This window comes from Schistocerca americana, chromosome 1, assembly GCF_021461395.2.
Source record: "Schistocerca americana isolate TAMUIC-IGC-003095 chromosome 1, iqSchAmer2.1, whole genome shotgun sequence".
Lineage (NCBI taxonomy): Eukaryota > Metazoa > Arthropoda > Insecta > Orthoptera > Acrididae > Schistocerca > Schistocerca americana.
Genome location: NC_060119.1, coordinates 816,931,051 through 816,953,890, shown reverse-complemented (window position 1 = coordinate 816,953,890; position 22,840 = coordinate 816,931,051). Strand labels below are relative to the sequence as shown.

Genomic DNA, 22,840 nt, shown 5'->3' with positions numbered 1-22,840 from the left:
ATCTTACAAGGTCCAAAGTTGCGCCTGAGGAGCTTCTCAGAAAGACCAACCATCTGAACAGCAGTGAAGATTCACACAAGGTCACCAGGCTGGCAGACAACAGGGCAGTGGCTTGTGTTATACCTTCGGTGATCATTTTCTTGAGCCTGCAGCATGCAGAGTTGAGCTAACTGCTGAGCTTCCTCAGCTCTGGTTAACACCTGGCCGATGTAGTCATCATCCACGTCATCAGGATGTAAGGGAAACACAGTGCCCATTATCGTCGTCACCTCACGCCCTTGCACCAGGAAAAATGGTGTAAATCCTGTGGTGTCTTGCTTGGTGGTGTTGTAGGCATACGTCAACGAAAGGTAGCACCTCATCCCAGTTGCTCTGCTCAACATTAATGCTCAACATTGACAAACATTGATAGCATGTTGGCCAAGGTCTTATTAAAGTGTTCAGTAAGCCCATTAGTTTGCGGATGGTAGGCAGTCATCATGCGATAAGTAATGTTGCACTGACGGTTTATCTCTGTCACAAGATTCCATTGAAAAATTTTCCCTTGATCCATAATTAATGACCTTGGGGCACCGTGTTTTAATACAATGTCTTCTACAATGGATTTGGCTACGTTGAATGCTTTGGCTGATTTCACGACTTTTCTAATGGCATAGCACATCGGATAATCAGTGCAAACAATAATCCATCTACTGCCACTAGCAGACATTGGAAATTGTCCGAGGAGGTCAATCCCAACAGGCTGGAAAGGTGTTTCTGCTGGTGGAATTGGTATGAGTCGGCCAGGTGGTTTCTGAGGAACTGCCTTTCTCCTCTGCCACTCCTGACAGTGTGACAAATAGTGATGGACACTCCTAAATAAACCTGACCAGAAAAATCTCCTACGGATCCTATCGTATGTCTTAATAAATCCTACATGTCCGGCCTCAGATGTGCCATGGAATTTCTGTAGGACATCTAAGTGGATGTGTAGACCCCTCTTTCCAAATGGATCAAAGTTTTTCTTGCAAAATAATCCATTAACGACCTTAAATTGTTCTTTCACATCCTCTGACTGATTTAAGGCAAGCATATTTGAGATATCTTGGTATCCTTCTGCTCAGCAGAGAGATCCTGAGATCCTGGAGTGCAGCAAGACAGTCAATATTTTCATCAAAGTCTTGATGCTCTTGCACAGGGTTTCTTGGAGACAGTCGGCATCTTGGTGTTTTCTTCCATTTTTTTACACTATGGTAATGTCATACTCTTCAAGATTTAGCACCCACCTGGCAAGTCATCCTGTTGGACCCTTAAGACCTGTCAACCAACAAAGTGAATGATGGTCTGTAACAAATGTGCATGGCCTTCCATAGAGATACTGTCAAAATTTGCACATGGCCCAGATCACAGCAAGACATTCTCTTTCTGTAGTTGAATAGTTTCTCTTGGCTTTTGTAAGTGTCCTAGAAGCATGGGCTATAACCTTCTCTTTTCCATCCAAAATCTGCACCTGAACAGCATCGATCCCATACCCACTGGCATCTGTGTGTAGTTCTGTAGGTGCTCTCTCATCATACAGACCAAGTACAGGGTCAGTCGTCAGAGCTTTTTACAGCACATTGAAAGAATCTTGTTGAGCACCACCCCAGATAAATTTAGCATCAGCTTTTAACAACTCTTGGAGTGGCTTTGCTTTGATACAAAAGTCTTTGATAAAATGACGGCAATGAGAACACAATCCAAGGAAGCTTCTCACATCTCTAATACTTTTAGGAATAGGAAATTCTTTTATAGCTCTTCTTTTCTGGGTCTGGCTGCACACATTTGTTTGACACAAGGTACCCAAGTATTTTGATTTCTTTTGCTCCAAAGAGACACTTTCTTGGATTTAGTTTCAGTCCAGGTTTTTGGAGACACTTAAGAATGGCTCTCAGTCTTTTTATGTGTTCATCAAGTGCCTCTGAGAACACTATAATGTCATCTGAATAACAAAGACACGTCATCCACTTCAGGTGACTTAGAAGATTATCCATCATTCCTTCAAAAGTTGCTGGTGCATTACACAAACCAAATGGCATTACCTTAAACCAATACAGGCCCTCAGGGATGATGAATGCAATTTTCTCACAATCATCCTCATCTACTTTGATTTGCCAATATCCTGAGTACATGTCCGTGGTTGAGAAAAACTTAGCCCCCTTCAGACAATCTAGTGTATCGTCAATTCATGGGAGGGGTAAACGTCCCTTTTAGTTATCTTAATAAGCTTCCTGTAATCAGCACAAAAGCGCCAACTGCCATTCTTCTTCCTGACGAGAACCACTGGTGATGACCATGGCCTCTGTGAAGGCTGAATGATGTCATTCTTCATCATTTTCTCTACCTCGTCATGAATTATTCGATGTTCTGTTGCTGACACATGGTATGCTGTCTGGCTTATTGATTGATGATCTCTAGTGTTAATCTGGTGCTTCACCATTGATGTGTCTAATTTGTTCTTCACCTGTGGATTGAAGCATTCAGAGAACTCTTGAAGAATGGCAAGTAGCTTCTTCTGTTGTTCCTTAGTGAGATCTAGTGATAGTCGAGCTAGAAGATCTTGTCTCATAGTGGTAGCACTAATTTCGCCAACAGACTCAGCATCGAAGGTTTCTATGACGCTCAGCTGTTCTTCAATTAACAGCTCAGCGTTTGCTATGCACATGCATCTTTGAAGGATCTGCGGTTCTCGGTGACAGTTAACTATCCACAATTCACTAAATCCATTCTTAAATGAGATGACAGAGGCTGGGATGACCAAGTTATTCTTCAGTGGTATGCTTCTCTTACATTCCACTACAAGATCCATGGGCTGATGCATGGTATGACAAATGACAGCTACCTTTTTAGCACTGACTGCAGGAATGATCACTTCATCCAGCACACATAGTCTCCCCTACGTGACAATATATGCACCACCATCGTTTTTGGTCCTAAATCACAAAAACAAAGTTACCAAAAAATAAATATAATCAGTTGATCACAATCCTAATAGGACAGCAAAAAAATTATGTCCTCTGAGTTGTTACAAAAAATGTGCCCACCAAAGAGTTAAATTGGAACTGAACCAGGAATGTGCGTTTTCCTGTCCACAGTATCTCATCTCATCTAGCATAATCTTCAAGCGACCACAATCTATAATTGTGTGAGAAGCTTGCAAAAAGTCCCATCCGAGAATGACATCATGACTACGCTCTCGTAAGATGATGAATACTAAGGGTTGTGTATGGCCACTTAAACTCAACACCAATGACACATCTTCCTGTAGTTTTTACATATTTCCCATTAGCCACCTTCAGCAGAGATGTTTCGTTGTCGATGAATACGGTTTTCCACAACTGGTGACGGTACTTCTCCGAAATGACTAAATATGATGCTTCAAAGTCCACAAGAACTTGGGCTGGTCAGCCATTCATGAGGATATCAACATAATTTCCTATTATTTTTGTAGTGTTCAATGGTGGAGGATTTTTGTCTTTGGCGGCCTCACCTCCAAGGAAGGTTGCACCCTTTAGTTTTCCAGGTTGCGGTGGCTAGGTGATTGGCTGGAGCTTCTAAACGGCAATTGAGACCTTGATCGGAGTCTTGGGGAATGCCCTCTCCAGCAGCTAGCTTGAGGTGATGGTGACCTACATCATCCTGCACCCACATCTTCTTGTTCATCTTTGCTGTTCCGCAGTTGGCGTTGGCTAAGATCATCCTGCTGTCTTCTGGTGCGAGCGTCATCAAATATCCGCCACCTTTCTCAACAAAAGCACACCACATGTCCTGGTCATCCGCAGTGGAAACATACTGGTTGGTTATCCTGGATCCTTCCAGACATCAGTCTTCCTTGGTGCCCAAACAGGTTTCTCATGCGGCATTGTAGGAACATAAATTCGCCTGGGTCTCGACTTTTTTACCATTTTATAGGGAAATGAAGGACGAGAGATTGGGTTCAATGTCTGTTTCACTTCCTCCCTTATGATCTGTTGAAGTGTCTCAGTATTTTGCTCGCTGTTCAATCCAGGTGCCTTCTGATGAAGAACTCTTGTGACATCAGTTCTTCCTCCATCACAAACATCGATACACTGTTTGGAAGCTGTTCAAACTTCTTGCGTGTAATTCTTTTTTGATGCATTGTCTCTATACACTGGCACCATTTTATGAAGTCATCTGCTGTCAAACCTCCTTCAGGAGTAGGGCTTGATACATATCCTCAGCAAAACCCTTCATGAGATGTGCAACCTTATCTACCATATTTTTCTACTTGGAGGGCACTGCCAAGCAATGATATGAGAATAATGAGAAGTTCAGAAGCAATGTACTACCACAAGATGTCAGGAATAGACAGAGGTGGTAACATATATTCCCAAAAGCTTTGGGGTACCCATATGTTGACGGTAAGTATACTTCCCAAGGACCACAAATGACAGATTAATTCCGTGGGAAGTATACTTTCCAAGCCCCTTCCAGGAACAACTTTGATGATAACCATATTTCCCAAGAACAATTAAAACTGCCTTGTTTGGAGGGATATATACTTCCCATAGTCCTGAAGGCTATACTTGACAACAAACACGAACTGCTGGTGCTGGTGCAGCAGACTGCCACTTGATGCCAGGAGTATACAGAAGTGGTAACACGTATTCCCTTAAATGCTGTAAAGAAATACATTTAGTGGGAAGTATATCCCCCACAGGCCACAAAAGGGTTAAGAAACAGAATACAGAAAGTTACACTTGACTGTTGTAACAACATAACATGGGACAGCACATTAATAAAAAATAACTATGAGCATTCCTCAAGGTTCATTCATAGGTAAATTACTGTCCACACTCTATATTAATGATTTACCATTTTATTTGAATCAAAGTACAGTATTAGTCATTTTTGCATGTGATTCTAGCGTTATTGTCAAGCCAAAAGAAGATGTATCAATCAAGAAAGTACTAAATGGCCATTTTGTTAAAGTTATTAAATGGTTTCCAACCGTCACACTGACTTTAAACTTTGAAAAAACATAGATTATACTGCAGAAATCTAGGATGGAATAATGACAATATTTTGAAAATGAATGATTGCTACTCACCATGTAGTGGAGACATTCAGGTTGCAAACAGGCACAACAAAAAGACTGCTAGACGAGTAAGCTTTTGGCCATACAACACACACATACCCACACATTTGTGTGAGTTGCATTTGCATGAATGTGTGGAAGTGTCTTGTCTAAATTCAGAAGAAAGCCTTTTGACCAAAAGCTTACTTGTTTAGCAGTTTTTTTGGTGTGCTAGTCTGTGACTCAATATCTCCACTATATGGTGAGTAGCAATCTATTCTTTTAATAATCTTGTCGTAGATCATCCTGTTTCTCATTCTCAAAAATACCCTACCTCCTCTTAATTAAGTGTACAAACAAAAATAAAGAGTAGACAGTTAAGTTCTTGGGTGTGTGTAATGGTGAAAACTTAAACTGGAAAAACCACATGACAGACCTTTTAAACAGTGTAGATACAGCTGCTTTTGCCATAAGATTAATTGCCAATTTTGAGGGCATGGAAAATAAATGAATTAACATTTTGCATGTTTTCATTCACTGATGTCCTACATTATATGTTCTGGTGCCAACTCCTTGCTCAGGCAAAAGTCTTTGTTGTACAAAAGAAAGTAATTAGAATTGTATGTGGGGTTTCAAACACAATACAAATATCTGTTCAAGAAATTGGGAATGTTAACTATGGCCTCTCAGAACATTTATTCACTGATGAAATTTGCTGCCAACAGCTCATTTGAGAGTAATGCTCTTTACAAATATGATATAAGAAAGAAAATTGATACACTTTATTTAGCACAGACATTAGTTAGATTTATAGTTATACACAACATTTTTACAATCTGTCCAAGGACATAAACTGATACATAACAGAAGTGTTTTCAAATGTAGGTTGAAGTTATTTCTATTTGTGTCTGTAATTGTTTGTTCAGTTGACACATTCAACATTGTAACATTGATTGTGAATAAAATCTATGGAATGTAGAATGAAATAACGTGTAGTCATACCTAGATTAGAAACAGTTCAGAAAACAGTGTATAGTCACCTTGCAACTTGAAAGAGATTTTGTCTTAATAAATGGTGATACTTTCATTCTAATTCAGGCCAGTCATTTCACAACATAGGGTTGGGACTGTCTCTGTGTAATGATTCCAAATGGCATGGAAGACCTTAACACTTTTGTTTTTGAGGCTTTCTTTCAGATACATGAAAATTATTCCCAGAAAAATTTCAGTTACTGGCTATCAAACATGTGATTAAATTTTATGTATATTTATATGGGAATCTCCTTGTTACTGTGCCACCATACACCATGCCAATAAACTGTTACCCTTCTTACTTCTTCAGGATCACATTCCTAAAAAGTTGTCATTGCAGCGTTGATCATTCAGAAGGACTTGGCCATTTTCTTTATTATCAGCTTTATAACAAGCTGAATTTCCTCAACTTCTGTTTCTTCTTTATTACTGATCTCATTGAAAACTATTAAATCTTCATTGCTCATATCCTCAGAATGAGAATTTAGGCTGGCACACATATTCTCTTCATCGACATCAGTAAATCCAGTCTGCCATCCCAAGTCGACAATTTCTCTTGTCACAATGCACATATCAGTGATCACTTCATCTTGTAGCACTGGCATGGCATTGGTACACAGTTTCCTCTATACACCCGCCATACATTTCTGAGTGATGTCAGTCTAAGTGTATCTAATAACATCAGTCACCACCTTAATCTTAAACTGTCACCCGGAAATCTTGATAGTAAGTTCATCACTCAAATCATATTTTTCTATGTCATTTGAGAAAATTTTATGCAGATAGTATGCCTTGAAAGTAGAAATAACTCCCTGGTCCATGAGTTGCAGCATAGAGGGGGGAGAGGCTTCAATATTTTTATGTCAATCAAAGTGGAAAGTGGGTGGCTCAGAAGAATTTTGAAATGATTTTTCCTTTCTCACAATAGGCTTCAATTTTCTATTTATTTCATTAAAAATAGTCATGGAAAATGTAAGAAGTATTGAACTCTCAGCCTGCTCATGTCAGTGCTCTTGAATGCCCTAGGATTTTGAGGGTAGTAGATTATAAGGCATTTTAATTTGCAGTCCCCTGCAACATTTCCTCCAAAATGAAGGGTGTCTCAGTCTTCAGCAGCCTTAAATCCTGGTGCTATTTTTTCTTCAATAGAAATCCACTGTTTCACAGTATAGTCTTTTTCTGTTACAATTTCTTTAAATATCACTCTGAATTCCTTAGCTCCAGTTTCATCTGTCACAGCTGCCTCTCCTGTCATTTTAATGTTGTGGAGGCCAGAATGATGCCTGAAGTGATCAGACCTACCTGAGTTGGCTGAGAAACCATCCTCTTCTTTTGTTTAATCTGCATACAACATCTTGGCTTTAGGCTGAATGGGAGCTCCAGAGAGAGGCATGAACTGTTGGTTGTGGTGCTCAATCCAATGGCTAAGCAATTTTTCCATTGCTTCCAATGAAGGTCTGGTCACTCTAGCCACACTTAAGTTGGTGGAAAATTGATCATTTTTCGAATAGATTCTGTATTGCCATGAATAGTTCTTACAGTGGATTCACAAAGTCCACTGTGATCCAAAACTTCTAACTTTGTTTCTACTGAATACAGCCCCTGCACAAGCTTCATTCCCTTGACAGCCACCCTGTCTTTCCTTTTACACAACATGCAGCTTCACAGCTTTATCGACCTGAACTGATGATTCATATAATGACAAACACAACAGAAGATAATCGTTGAGGTGCACTAACTTCCATGTACTGTTAACAAATAGCAGTGCTGGACTTTTTAAGTCATATATATGCGAAAATGCAGCTAATCAGTTCACTTGTAATGGGTCTACCTGTATGCTTATTATTATTTTGATTCACATAACCCTCCCTTACCATTAATTCTCATTTCTTTATATTGTGTTATGTCTTTTGAGTACTGAACTTCCAACTTCAAGCTACTGATTACCAGTCATTTATTAATATAATGACAGTGTGAAATGTTCTACAAGTGACACTGACATACTGTTTTTTAGATAAACTGTCTCCTTTCTGTAATCCTATTTCAGGCCAGCAAAATTATTCCAGTGAATTGATTTCATCTCTGAAGTATGATTCCACATTACATGAAAGATTTTCATCCATGATGACTGCTGTAATCTTATCATTTTCCAACCTCAAATTTCTTTATATGCTGAACTAGGTGGGTCTCAGAGGATATCAAATACGGTGAACACGTCGGATGAGCCAACAATTTGTGCCTACATCCACACCCCACAAACCATTTTGAAGTGGAAGGCAGAACTTCCAATTCCTGTGTTTGCTCACTACTGAAGTACTTCTGTGAGTAGGTGTACTGTTCCGGTGGTAGATGATTCTTTTTTCCCCCTTTCAATCCAGGCCTCTTCTCACTTATTTTGTAAATGACATCCCAGGTCCTTGCAAAGTGAAGATGAATATGCACATATAAAGAACATTTTGGTAACAAATTCTCTGAGATGCTCTAGTTCCCTTAACAACTTGATACTTCTTTTCATCTATTTCCTAAGTATCAGAATTTATAATATAAGAGAAGAGTATGTGCTTTGGACATGATTTATGGATCATCATAGCAGACACAATAGTTGGGTTTCCAATGTGCTTATTTTACCATTTCAGTACTTGTCTTATTTCCCATCAAGTGAATCACAGTACATAATCAATTTATTAAAAGGCTGTATCATAAAGATAATGTTTCAAAATGTTGTATTCAGTTCAAGGTACAATCTGGTCTTGTACCATGAGCCACAGTTTAAAGTAAGTGACAAGTTGCACACAGTGAGGTGACAAAGGTCATGGGGTAGTGATATGTACATATACAGATTGCAGTAGCATCGTGTACACAAGGTGTAAAAGGGCACTGCATTGGTGGGGCTGTCATTTGTACCCAGGTGATTCATGTGAAAAGGTTTCCAACATGATTATGGCTGCATGATGGGCATTAACACACTCTGAACACAGGGTGGTAGTTGGAGACAGATGCTTGGGACATTCTGTTTTAGAAATTGTTAGGGAATTCATAATTCTGAGATACACAGTGTAAAGAGTGTGCTGAGAATAATTGATTTCAGACATTACCTTTCATCACAAACCACAAACAAAGCAGTGGCTGATGGCCTTCACTTAACTATTGATAGCAGTGACATTCTCGTAGAGGTGTCAGTGCTAACGCACAAGCAACACTGCATGAAATAACAGCAGAAATTGATCTGGGACACATGACAAATACATCCATTAGGACACTGTAAAAAATTTGGAATTAATGAGCTATAGCTGTAGATGACCGACCCGAGTGACTTTGATAATTCTATGATATTACCTGCAGTGCCTCGCCTGGACTTATGGCCATATTAGTTGGACCATAGATGACTGGAAAACAATGGCCTGATCAGATGCATCCTGATTTCAGTTGGTAAGAGCTGAGGGGAGGGTTTGAGTGTGGTGCAGACCCAATAAGGCATGGACCCAAGTTCTCAATATTGCACTTTGCAAGCTGATGGTGGATCCATAATCATGGGGGCTGTGTTTACATGGAATGGATTGGGCCCTGGTTATGTTTAGCTATTTGTAGACCATTTCCAGCCACTCATGGATTTTATGTTCCCAAATAATTATGAAACTTTTATGGATGACATTGTGCCATGTGACTGAACCACAGTTTTCACGATTGGTTTGAAGAACATTCTGGACATTTCGAACAAATGATTTGGCTATCCAGATCACCTGATACGAACCTCAATGAACATTTATGGGACATAACTGTGATGTCAGTTAGTGCCAAAAATCCTGCACTAGCAATACCTTTGCAATTATGGATGGCTATAGAGGCAGCATGGTTATTATTTCTGCAGGGGACTTCCGACAACTTGTTGAGTCCATGCCACGTCGAGTTGCTGCACTACACCAGGCAACAGGAGGTCCAGCACAATAGTAGGAGGTATTCCATGACTGTTGTCAACTCAGTGTATTGTGAATGGACTTTTATGTTAAACACAGGGCTAATAACTTGAACCTCCAAATAAACACACACAAATGAAATTTTTCAGGTTAACACATTTGGCCTAAAACTTACATTAATAAACATTTAAAAGCAACTAATTACTTTAATTTTTAAGCATATGTAGCATTTCTATATTATTAATCTCTATTACCAATATCACCAATGGGCTCAAGATACAATTATTAACTTTAATTTTATTTGTGCATATAGAGTTGGAATAACTTTGAATTAAGAACTTACTTGTATATAAACTTGTATATAAACTGGTATATATATTGTATATAAACTTGTATGTAAACAATGTAGGAATCTGGCGTAATTGCTCCTAGCTTCAGCAACAGCAGCTGGCTACAGCCCTATCAAAGTGGGCAAACTGTGGTGTGAGAAAGACTGATGTTAGAGAGTAAACACTATATAAGTCTGGCTCAAGATACGTGTTGGCTCAAAATACAAGCCTCTCCCTAATGTCATAGTTTATTCTTCCTGAGGCTTTTACTGCAGTATACAGTACAATTCACAAAATGATTATATTGATTTACATGGATTTAGTCACATTTAGTGATTAAACATATATCTTGGAGCTTCAAGACACTTTGATACAGCTCATTTTGCAAAAGAAATGTGTGGCTCTAAGTTATGGAAACTGTCTGTAATTTTCTTTAAAAGAAACTAATGTTACCTTCTAAGTATTTTCAAACTTATGTTCAGCTGTATTTTAAAATTATAAAAAGCATATTTGACTTTTTAGCCTACGAGGGTGGTTTGAAAAGTTCTCGGAATCACCACGAGAGGTCAGCACTAGCACAACAAGATGTTCACATGATATTCATTGGATCATTGCCTGTAAACAAGTGACATGTCAGTGCTCTTGGAAAGGATCTGTGGCAGTGACATGGTTCTGTTGTTGTTACAGTGTAGTGATTTGCGAAGGTGGAAAAAAAGGAGATTTGAGCAGTGATAAAGTACTGCATAAAGAAAGGTACAAAAGCAAAGGACATTCAACCTGATTTCCAGAATACACTGAGGGACTCTGCTCCTTCATATTCAACTGTTTCCAAGTGGACAAATGAATTTAAATTTGGTTGGGAGAGCTGAGATGATGATCCACGCAGTGGTAGGCCAAGATGTGTCACTCCTCCACAAATCACTGCAAAAGTGCACAAAATGGTCATGGAGGATCACTGATTGAAAGTGTGTGAAACTGCTCATGCTTGCCAGATATCATCTGAAAGGGTATATCACATTTTAACTGAAGAATTAGAAATGAAAAAATTATCTGCAAGATGGGTGCTGCGGCTCTTGATGCTGGATCAAAAACGCATAAGAATGGGCATATCAGTACAATGTTTGACCTGTTTTGGGAGAAATGAACAAGATTTTTTGAGCCAATTTTTGACCACAGATGGAACTTTGGCACACTACTATACCCCAGAGACAAAACAACACTCAAAGCAGTGGAAACATGCTGAGTATCTGCCACCAAAGAAAGCAAAGACAGTTCCTTTGGTGGGAAAGATCTTGGCATCAGTCATCAGTGTTCTGTTTATAGATTATCTCCCCACTGGGCAAACAATTACTGGAGAATACTGTGCTAACCTCCTGAACAAAATGCAACAAAAGATACATGAAAAGTCCAGGTTTAGCAAGGAAGAAAGTCATCTTCCATCAAGACAATTCACACCCTCAACATGTGCTGTCACCATAGCAGAATTACATGAACTATTGAATTGTTGCCACACCCACCTTATTCACATGATATGGCTCTGTCAGACTTCCAGCTCTTCCCAAAACTGAAAATGTTTCTTGGTGGACGAAGGTTCACTTCAAACGAAGACACTGAAACATCGTTGGACCAAGGTCATAATCTACAAGGAGACTACATTTAAAAATAAAAAAAAAGTTTCACTGCTGTAAGTACTTTTTTCTATTCTGTTGAGAGAACTTTTAAAAACAACCTTGTAGATATTTCAGATTGAAACACAGTAACTCCATACAGTAAACTTTGTATGTTGTGAGTCTGATGTTGAGAAAGTGTTCTGCTAAACAAAGTAACAGTACAATAGAAATTATGAATTCCTTTATTAATTTTCATTCTGTGATCATAAAGTAATTACTTTAAATAACTTGACATTGATAGAATAGGAACAATATTTTGTGATCATTTAATGAAAATAAATAAATAAATTTGTATCCCTTCAGGATCACTGTCGCATCTTGTAAAACAACAAACATTTCATGTATTGTTATTTCAATATTACAAGTGATTATTTCCATGGAAATTTTGTTCCAGGTATGGAACCTATTCAAATTTCACACTGTACCAAACAGAATATGTCCAGTTGTATGTGGATACTGTACGACAAACAGCAAAATTACTGGATTCTGAGAGGCCATTCATAATATCCAGCCCAACAAATGGGCTACAATCAGAAGCTGAAGGTTACATAGCTGAAAATCCTGGGAGTTCTCTTTTTGGTGATGGTATGTTTGCAGAGTCATGGCATGATTCAACAATAATAAACTACTGTCTCTAAGTTTCTTTGTACCAAAAGTAGATTCACTTCACTGACTTCTTATCTTAGCTATTACAATTCATCTTCTGGTGTTAACATTTACCACACACTTCATTTATGCATCTGTATGTTTGTCTAATATTGATTTAGTCAATGTCCAGGTCATAAGATATGAATTAGACACCCATTTTTTGAGTTATATTTACTTGAATGGCAATGACAAAATATTGGAAATTGTATGACAGTACAAAAGAATTAAATTTGACTCATTTCCTCCCATATATCAATCTTGTGTGATAAAACTACATAAACTCATTTTTCCTTTCAGTTCTGATTTAGAGATTTAATGACTTTAAATGAGAAAACCACAGCAGTTACAACCTACCATCACATTTGTAAATTCAGAGAACAGGGAAAATTAAATAGTAATGATTTTCAGTTACCCCTACATGTTATGTCTCTTGCTGTATCTCTATCCAGTTTTAAACATTATTTTAAAAAAGCAATCTCACATCAGAGGTACCAGTACAGTGTATCAGTGTGTCCTATTACAAATCAAGCACTGATAGTACCTATAGTAATGTGATACATCTGTCTGTGTTTGTTGAAGTTCTGTGATTTCCTGATGATACATTATGTGTAGCACTTTTTGTAGAAGTATCTTTAGATTTTTCAATGTTCTATATTGATAAGAGACAACCGCCTTGCCACTGTGGTTACACTGGTTCCCGTCAGATCGCCAGAGTTAAGCGATGTAGGGCATAGCCGGCACTTGGATGGGTGACCATCCAGGATGCCATGAAGTGTTGCCATTTTTCAGGGTGCACTCAGCCTCGTGATGCCAATTGAGGATCTACTTTACCGAATAGTAGTGGCTCCGGTCAAAGAAAACTATCATAATGGCTGGGAGAGCGGTGTGCTGACCACACGCCCCTCCTATCCACATCCTCAGCTGAGGATGACACGGTGGTCAGATGGTCCAAATGGGCCACTTTTGGCCTGCAGACAGAGTGCCTATATTGATAAGAGAAGCTGACTTTTCTTATTGAATAAGCTTCTTTTGTTTTTATGGAAAGCTCCTGGTGTATTACGATTGTTAACCTGTGTATTGTGCAAGGTATACAATTTTTTCTTTACCCATTTATTATTGCAACTGTGTTTATAATTGTTAAGCAGCTCTGTTTTTCAGAAACATTTACCCTAAAATAGGCCTAGGGTAAATATTTGAAATTCACAAAGTTTGGGCAGACAGTGTTTTAATGACACTGAATGCTTATGGAAATTAGTTATGCAAATTACCTGTTACCAGGTACATGCAGCTGTAGGCAATGGTGTTTGTGGTGTGATGAAATGAGGGGCAATAAATCAGAAATGCACAACTACAAGAATCGATGTAGTTGATTGGGTGAAAGCTTACTGAGTTGATTCTTGAAGCTTTGCATTTCCAACAAAACTCTTCATCCAATGACACAATCTTCACATTTGTCTGAGGAGCATTGTGCATGACGTCATCCTCAATAGCATAGTTGGTGTTACAGTTCATACTGTTCGCAGCACCAGCAATAACCATTACATGATATTCTTTTCCAAATTATTTACCCAGAGAGTCTAAATCATAGGTGTCACCACTGAGCCCTGAACTTTGCTTAAAAATGCCACTTACCTAGTATTCACTACCCCAGGGAGTTCTTTACTTGCTCAGAAATTTCACTCCTATGACTACTCTCTAGCAGAAGGACTTTGTAATCTTTTCAAAACATTAAATACAACTAACCTCAGCTTGAACTTCTTCTGCTGTCTTCTCATTGTGTTCCTGAATTCTTTCAAGTGTATGCATACTTTTGTCCAGTCTCCATAGGAGTAAAGCTGTTGGAAGAAATCTAGACAGAAATTAGCAGACTTGCGGCAACTGTTGAACTTCTTCATGATCTGGCAGGTTTGACCACAATCCAGTCATATATACTGCTAACCTTACAGCTGTCAACTGCATCTCCCAACCTTTCTAATTCTGTCTGTGTTATTGCTAAATCATCTTTAAGCTTTCAGAACAGGATAGGTGTGGACAGTAATTCATGTGATATTGGAATACATGCCTTATCTGAATATTACCTTGAGCAGTTAGATAGACAACTCATGACAGTACTATATTTCTTGGTAATAAACAAACCCAAACTTCTATATGTAATTACTGTGGAGGGGGGCATCAATAGGCATAAAGGTGTTGCAGCACCATTTAATACAGATTTTAAGACAAATATATTAATGGTACGCCAATAATTCCATTTAGGAAGGGTGACAAGAAGCAAAGTTGCAAATTACCTGAGCAGTTAATATCAAACTTTAATCTTTGAGATAAAATGTGGAGCATGAACAGATAAAATTCGAGAGCATTCTAAAATATTTTGTGGTCATGTATGGGTTGCACAAGGCTATGAAAAATTGGAAAGACCTGTCACAGATCAGTATTAATATTAGGAAGTTTTTACAAAATCAAAGCGACCTTTACAACAGATTTAAATTAAAAAAAAAAGCTTTATTGACTAACAAATGTTGTACGAAGACAAAATGAGCATAAAGATAACTAGTAAGGAAAGGTCACTCTTGCCCATCAAAGGATTTCTTCTGAGAACTAAAAAATTTTTCATTCTATTCTGTGTGTGTCTGTAGATGACTCAGTACTTTTGCTGCTCTGTGAGTGGTCCTCATGAGCATAAGGACAGCTATGCAGTATATACCACTAATCATTGATTTGCAAGTAAAATTCTCCCTGTTGATCTTAAGAAATTAAGCTCTTATGTCAAGTCACTAAATGAATCAAAGCTATCTAGTGAGACATTCAGTAATCATACTGGAACTAAAATGGAGAGGTAACTCTGAAAAGGCTAAAATACTGAATTCTATCTTGCAAACTTGTTTTGCTAAGGAAGACTGTATTTTGGTTTCTTCATTCAACTGCCGCACAAATTTTGAAATGTCAGAACTTGAAATAAGTGATTGCACTATAGAAGACCAACTGTAATTACTTAACACAGGTTGGACTTGATGGGATGCTGCTGTGAGCTCTTATAGATAATGAGAAAGAACTTGCTAGCCCTCTAGCAGTAGCTCTTAGGTTGTTGCAACAATGAAGTGTGTGGATTGAGTGGCAGAAGATGCATAGCATTCCTGTTACCAAGAAGAACCATTGAACACATTTGCATAGCCACACATCTCTATTATGGACATAATCTGTTCTAAAATCGAGGAACTTATTTTATTCTAAGCATTATGATATTTTCAGAGATTGAAAATCTGCTCTAAAGGAATAAACATGTTGTTGTTGTTGTTGTGGTCTTCAGTCCTTAGATTGGTTTGATGCAGCTCTCCATGCTACTCTATCCTGTGCAAGCTTCTTCATCTCCCAGTACCTACTGCAGCATACATCCTTCTGAATCTGCTTAGTGTATTCATCTCTTGGTCGCCCTCTACAATTTTTACCCTCCAATGCTAAATTTGTGATCCCTTGATGCCTCAGAACATGTCCTGCCAACCGGTCCCTTCTTCTTGTCAAGTTGTGCCACAAACTCCTCTTCTCCCAATCCTATTCAATACATCCTCATTAGTTATGTGATCTACCCATCTAATCTTCAGCATTCTTCTGTAGCACCACATTTCGAAAGCTTCTATTCTCTTCTTGTCCAAACTATTTATCGTCCATGTTTCACTTCCATACATGGCTACATTCCATACAACTGCTTTCAGAAACGACTTCCTGACACTTAAATCTATAGTTGATGTTAACAAATTTCTCTTCTTCAGAAACGCTTTCCTTGCCATTGCCAGTCTACATTTTATATCCTCTCTACTTTGACCATCATCAGTTATTTTGCTCCCCAAATAGCAAAACTCCTTTACTACTTTAAGTGTCTCATTTCCTAATCTAATTCCCTCAGCATCACCAGACTTAATTTGACTACATTCGATTATCCTTGTTTTGCTTTTGTTGATGTTCATCTTATATCCTCCTTTCAAGACACTGTCCATTCCGTTCAACTGCTCTTCCAAGTCCTTTGCTGTCTATGACAGAATTACAATGTCATTGGCGAACCTCAAAGTTTTTATTTCTTCTCCATGGATTTTAATACCGACTCCGAATTTTTCTTTTGTTTCCTTCACTGCCTGCTCAATATACAGATTGAATAACATTGGGGACAGGCTACAACCCTGTCTCACTCCCTTCTCAACTGCTGCTTCCCTTTCATGCCCCTCGACTCTTATAACTGCCATCTGGTTTCTGACCAAATTGTAAATAGCCTTTCGCTCCCTGTATTTTACCCCAGCCACCTTCAGAATTTGAAAGAGAGTATTCCAGTCAACATTGTCAAAAGCTTTCTCTAAGTCTACAAATGCTAGAAACGTAGGTTTGCCTTTCCTTAATCTATTTTCTAAGGTAAGTCGTAGGGTCAGTATTGCCTCACGTGTTCCAACATTTCTACGGAATCCAAACTGATCTTCCCGAGGTCAGTTTCTACCAGTTTTTCCACTCGTCTGTAAAGAATTCGTGTTAGTATTTTGCAGCTGTGACTTATTAAACTGATAGTTCGGTAATTTTCACATCTGTCAACACCTGCTTTCTTTGGGATTGGAACTATTATATTCTTCTTGAAGTCTGAGGGTATTTCACCTGTCTCATACATTTTGCTCACCACATGATAGAGTTTTGTCAGGGCTGGCTCTCCCAAGGCTGTCAGTAGTTCCAATGGAATGTTGTCTACTCCCGCGGCCTTGTTTTGACTCAGGTCTTCTGGATTCTGTAAACAGCAGTTTTGTTAAACTCAATTCAGTCTATTGTCTATAAGACCCACAAGAAAGTAGACAGTTGCATCCAGACTGATACCATCCTTCTTGATTTTCAGAGGGCACCAAACATTTTATGTCAATAAAATATCAACCAAGACTCAGCTTTAGTTTGACATATGTGAAATATGTTTCATTCATCTCATAACGTACACAATTTCAAAACACATCTCTGATATACAGGAGACAAGTCAAGGTTACAATTTGCTTATTTAAAATTTTGTCACACTTGCAATAATACTTTGTGGAGAGTTGAAATTTATCAGACTTACAGTATTTACATCTACTATAACTATTATACATTTTTATTCCATTTTTGGGATCCAGCTCAAAGTATCACTTCGTCCTTCATGAAATCTTCCACAGAGTAGTAGCACCCTTCAATTAGAAAATCATGTAACTTGCTTTTTAAAATATTTATCTTCATATTCATTGTCACACCCTTTTATTGTGTTGTGAATTTTCATGGCTATATACTGAGGAGTCCGAGCACACAGTTTTAAGTAGTGAGAGGTGAGCATAAAGTTTTCTTTATGTCTTGTGTCATATGAGTGTTCAAAATGATTTTTTTTAATAGGTCACCTTTGCTGTGTAGGAAAATAACCACCCCAAAGATGTATAAACAGGGAAAAGTTAATATTTTTAAGTCTATAATAATGGTTGATATGATGCCCTCAGCTGCGCAGAGCACATGTGAATGATTATTTTTTTTGCAACTTTAAAATTCGTGTAACATTTCTTGAGTTTCACCAAAAAATTATGCCATATCGAATAACAGATTCAAAGTAGCTATAATATGCTATTTTCCTGGTGGCCATATCAGTGGCACAGGCTAAAATTTCCATTGCAATTGCAAGGCTGTTCAATTTATTTGCTAGATATTCTATATGAGAATTCCAATTCAAAGCTCTGTCTGAGTTTATTACCAGGAACCTGACTGAATCAAGTTCTCTTATTTTTTGATTGTTGTGAGTAACACAGATTTCTTCAGTATTTGAATGCTTCGTTTTAAAACTCATCTTATGGGTTTTTGAAATGTTTAGCCTTAAGCCATTTAGACTGAACCATGTTTCCAGATTACTTTATGTATTCATGACACTCTGTGGTATATTGTTAGAATTTTCATTTTCAATTAGGGCAGAAGTATCATCTGCAAACAAAGTTAAATGAGTATTTATATTGAGAGGCAAGTCATTTACAGAGAACATGGGTCCTAGAATTGGGCCTTGAAGAACACCTTGTGACACAGTTTTCCATTCTGAGAAGTTAGCTGCGCCATTTGATGTGATCACTACCCTTTGTTTCCTCTCCAAGAGATATGATTCAAACCATTTCAAAGCAATATTCCTTACCTGCTGAGTTTGAAAAGCATCAGAGCACGGTTTACAGAGTCGAATGTTTTTCTAAGATCACAGAATATTCCTGCGACCTTAGCTTTCCCATCTAGTGATGAAGTAATTTTTTCTTTGCCTTGTTGGAAGCCAAATTAGTTATGTGAAATGATTTCATTCTGTGTGATGAAGCTTTGTATCTGTAAAGCAACAATTTTTTCAAATATTTTTGATATGACAGGGAGTATAGAGATGAGGCGATAATTTCCCATATCATCTTTTGAACCTTTTTTAGACACTGGTTTTACTTCCACATATTTGAAGACAACAGGGAAGTAACCTTCTTCAAAGGATTTGTTCATTATGAGAGAAAGAGGATGCACTATTATGTTGTACACTTTTTTAATTATTTTGGTGGGTATCCCATCCCAGCAGAGTTTTTTTCTTTTACATAGAGTATGACATTTTCAACAAATTTTGCTGAGCCTGTGTTGAATTTTTTGAGACATTCACTGGTATTCCCTTTTAACCCAAAACTATTTACTTTCTGCTCATAATTTGCTGTGTCTAAATCAGATTTTGCTACATTTATGAAGTACTCATTGAAGCACTCAGATATATGAGCTGGACTTAGAACAAATTTTTCCTTAAGTTTGATTTCTGAAATATCTTGTTTGTGATTTTGGATACCTAATTCAGACGTAACTATAGACCATACTGCCCTTGTTTTATTTTTCTGCCCTAGGATGAATTTGTTATTTGCACTTTTCTTGCAGCTCGGTTTTCAAACAATCCAATAATGTTGAATAATATGCACTTGTAATAGTTTTACCCTTTTCCATATAGTCGATGAGGATTGTCCCTTGTGAATCCCAAAAGACAGTCGCCATAACCTTTCTGGCCTAAGGAATGGTCTTCGCCTTTTTTGTTGCAGATTATTTATTGGTAACCCATTGCTTAGATTGTTGTTTGGTCTCAGGAGTATAGTAATGTATCCATGTTTCATCCATAGTGACAAAACAATGCTTAAAGTCCTGTGGATTCTTCCTGAACAGCTGCAAACAATCCTTGCAACACTTCACATGATGCTGTTTTTGGTCAAGCGTGAGCAATCGCAGAACCCAGCTAGCCGATAGCTTTCTCATGTCCAAATGTTTATGCCAAATATTATGTACCCATTCATTCGAGATGCCCACAGCACTAGCAATCTCACGCACCTTAACTCTTCTGTCGTCCATAATCATATCATGGATTTTATCAATGGCTTCTGGAGTCATAACCTCCATAGGGTGTCCAGAATGTTCAGCATCACTTGTGCCCACATGGCCACTCTGAAAATTTTGAAACCACTTATAAAATGTTCTAATCGAAGGTGCAGAGTCATCGTAATGTTTATCAAGCTTCTCTTTAGACTTCTGAAGTGTTTAGCCTTTCATAAACTAATGTTTAACCACCACACAAAATTCTTCTTCGTCCATTTTTTGACAATCACTTGACTTCCTTGATTCACACGAATGCCAAACACAAAGAAACAGACCAATATGGCTGAAACATGGTGTGCATTCTTTCCAAAGATGCTACTAACTGAACATGACCTTGTTACGTGCCAGTCGTGCCATCTCTCGGACTTTGCATGGACTTTTCAAATGCCCCTCATACATATTTGCTATTTTATTACTAAGTTATGTTAAATGAAACTTTAAGACATTCAAATCCATTAACAGCCATCAACATTTTCCTTAATCACACATTAGCTATGGCATTTTTATTTTAAAAATTGTGTACAGTCACAGTCTCTGTACTGTTGTGCTCTGACTGTCGCACTATTAATACCCAGTATGAAAATGGCTGCAGCTGCTTCCTGCTCTATAGTGAAACACCCCTGCGGAACTAACTGTGTTTTAACTGTTTTAACAGTAAAACTGCCAAGAAATAGATTGTTCCTAATGTTTTTCATAAATTAACAGAAAAGCTTTCCGTGGGACTGTATTTGATACAGTTGAGATACAAATACATGCTGGATGTATAGCGGAATCAGTAGCATCAAACAGTGGAAAAGCCAGGTTGGAATGTAACAATATTATGAGAAGAAAAGTTGATAGTCACCATGTAGGGAAGATGCTGAGTCGCAGATAGGCACAACAAAAAGACCCTCACAATTACAGCTTTTTCCCATTAAGGCCTTTGTCAACAACACACACACACACACACACACACACACACACACACACACACACACACACACACTCATGCAAAGCAACTCGGTAGCATACACAGATGAATTGGTAGCATAGTAGACTGATACCTACATCTCATAATTGTAAAATTCAGTATCATTTTTTATGAATAATGCATATCTTCTGTTTCTAATTACATATTGTTTATAAAACTTCTGTTTTCATTTCAAATATAAATACTTAATTATCAATATTTTATAAAATTTTGTTAATAATGGTTGCTTACATTAAAAAAATAGCAGTTTAATTTTTAGGACAACAATGAAAAACCAAATACTCTTTATTTGGACTGTGTCCATTAGCTTATACCACAGATGTAGTCTCACATGAACCAGAGTGATAAATATAGAAACATGAAAAACGATCATTTTCATGGCACCGAGCACACCATACAAAAATGCTACGTTTTTACGTTTGTCACTGTACCATTACAATATGGAGTTAACAGATCTGATCTGGAGCCAAGTCAAGGGATCCATCACAAGAAATAACAAGACTGTTAAGCTGCCAGATGTACTGGAACTAATTCACTCAGCTTTTTCTCATGTCACTGCCAAATGCTGGTAGGATATAGAATGGCACATCATACAAGAGGAGGAGAAAATGCGGCAACTGGGTAGCTTTGTGGATTCTGTTGTTAGCTGACTTATTATCAACACAGCAAATGACAGTTGTAGTACTGAAATGTATTTCTTGGATTTGGATAAGGAAGGAGCTAAGAGATTTCCAGATGACTGATGGTAATTAATACCTTCAGCGGTTTCAATATTCAACAGTACAGTGAAATCCCTACAGTGTGGTTTTTGCATCACCCAGCTTGCACAGAAAAATTAACCTGTGTTCAAATTAGAAATTTTCAACACTCTTGTTTGTAATTATAATACTATGTTAGGTGAGAATGAGAGCATTTTATGTTTTCCATCTGGTCACGTAAGAAGTGTGCGATTGTGCTGGAGTTTTGCTGAGTATTATTGCATTCTCTTTGAAAGTTAAATGACATTTGAAGCTATATTGTTTCTCTGCTTCTCTCTTTTCACACTTTAACTACAACTGCTCACATCAATGCAAGTTAGTTGAGTTGGACTAACTGACTGGCCAGTGCTGTCCAAGTTAAATGCATGGGTAATACTGTTGTCCTGCATTATCACTCAGTCTATGCGTATACAGCGTAAAATGTATCCTCATGATCATGCTTGACTGTACTGGACCCAACTTGACATCTGCTTCATGTGAAATGGAATCCAATGAGGTTCAAGCAAATGCAGGAGAATACATGGTGTAATGTTTACATCAGACTTATTCTTATGATGAATGACATTTGAGGCTTCCTCCAACAAACACTTCATTGTTGTGTATGAATCTTTCAGTGAGAAATGTTTCAGTATCTGTAAACAACCTGGTTCGCTTTGTTTACACTATGGAATTTCTTGTTTTACCTTAAAATTCCTTGGATGCCATGTTTAACTATGATCAGTTCTCAGTTTGTTCAATATTTTGGTAGTAGCAGCTGCTTACTTGTGTCAGTTTCCTGTTCTCTGCAGTTCTGTCTTTTCAAAATGAATTTGTGCAAATCTATTATTGTTTCAGTACTTACGGACATCTGCAGCTCTGCCTTCTTCACCATGTTCTCTAGTTTTGTCTGCTGAATGGACCAGAAAAGTGGTGACAAGTACACTTCTTACAGTGCATTTCAATACAGATGCATAGATTTTGAATGTGTAGAAACAGCATATGGAAATGACAGTTACTAGTACCTGGTAGAACACTGTATGATGGGAGGATCCCTCCATGCTATATGGTGTCTGTAAGGAAACTTTT

At 37.9% G+C, this 22,840-nt stretch overlaps 1 protein-coding gene across 2 annotated transcripts in view; it reads left to right on the top strand.

The window, feature by feature from the left end:
• The window catches only part of LOC124612951 (beta-mannosidase), a 420,275-nt gene that overhangs the window by 352,338 nt on the left and 45,097 nt on the right, over positions 1-22,840 (top strand). For both annotated transcript variants that reach the window (XM_047141471.1, XM_047141479.1), the window contains exon 10: positions 12,396-12,586. In XM_047141471.1, coding sequence (XP_046997427.1) covers positions 12,396-12,586 — 191 coding nt within the window. The remainder of the gene's footprint in view (positions 1-12,395; positions 12,587-22,840) is intronic.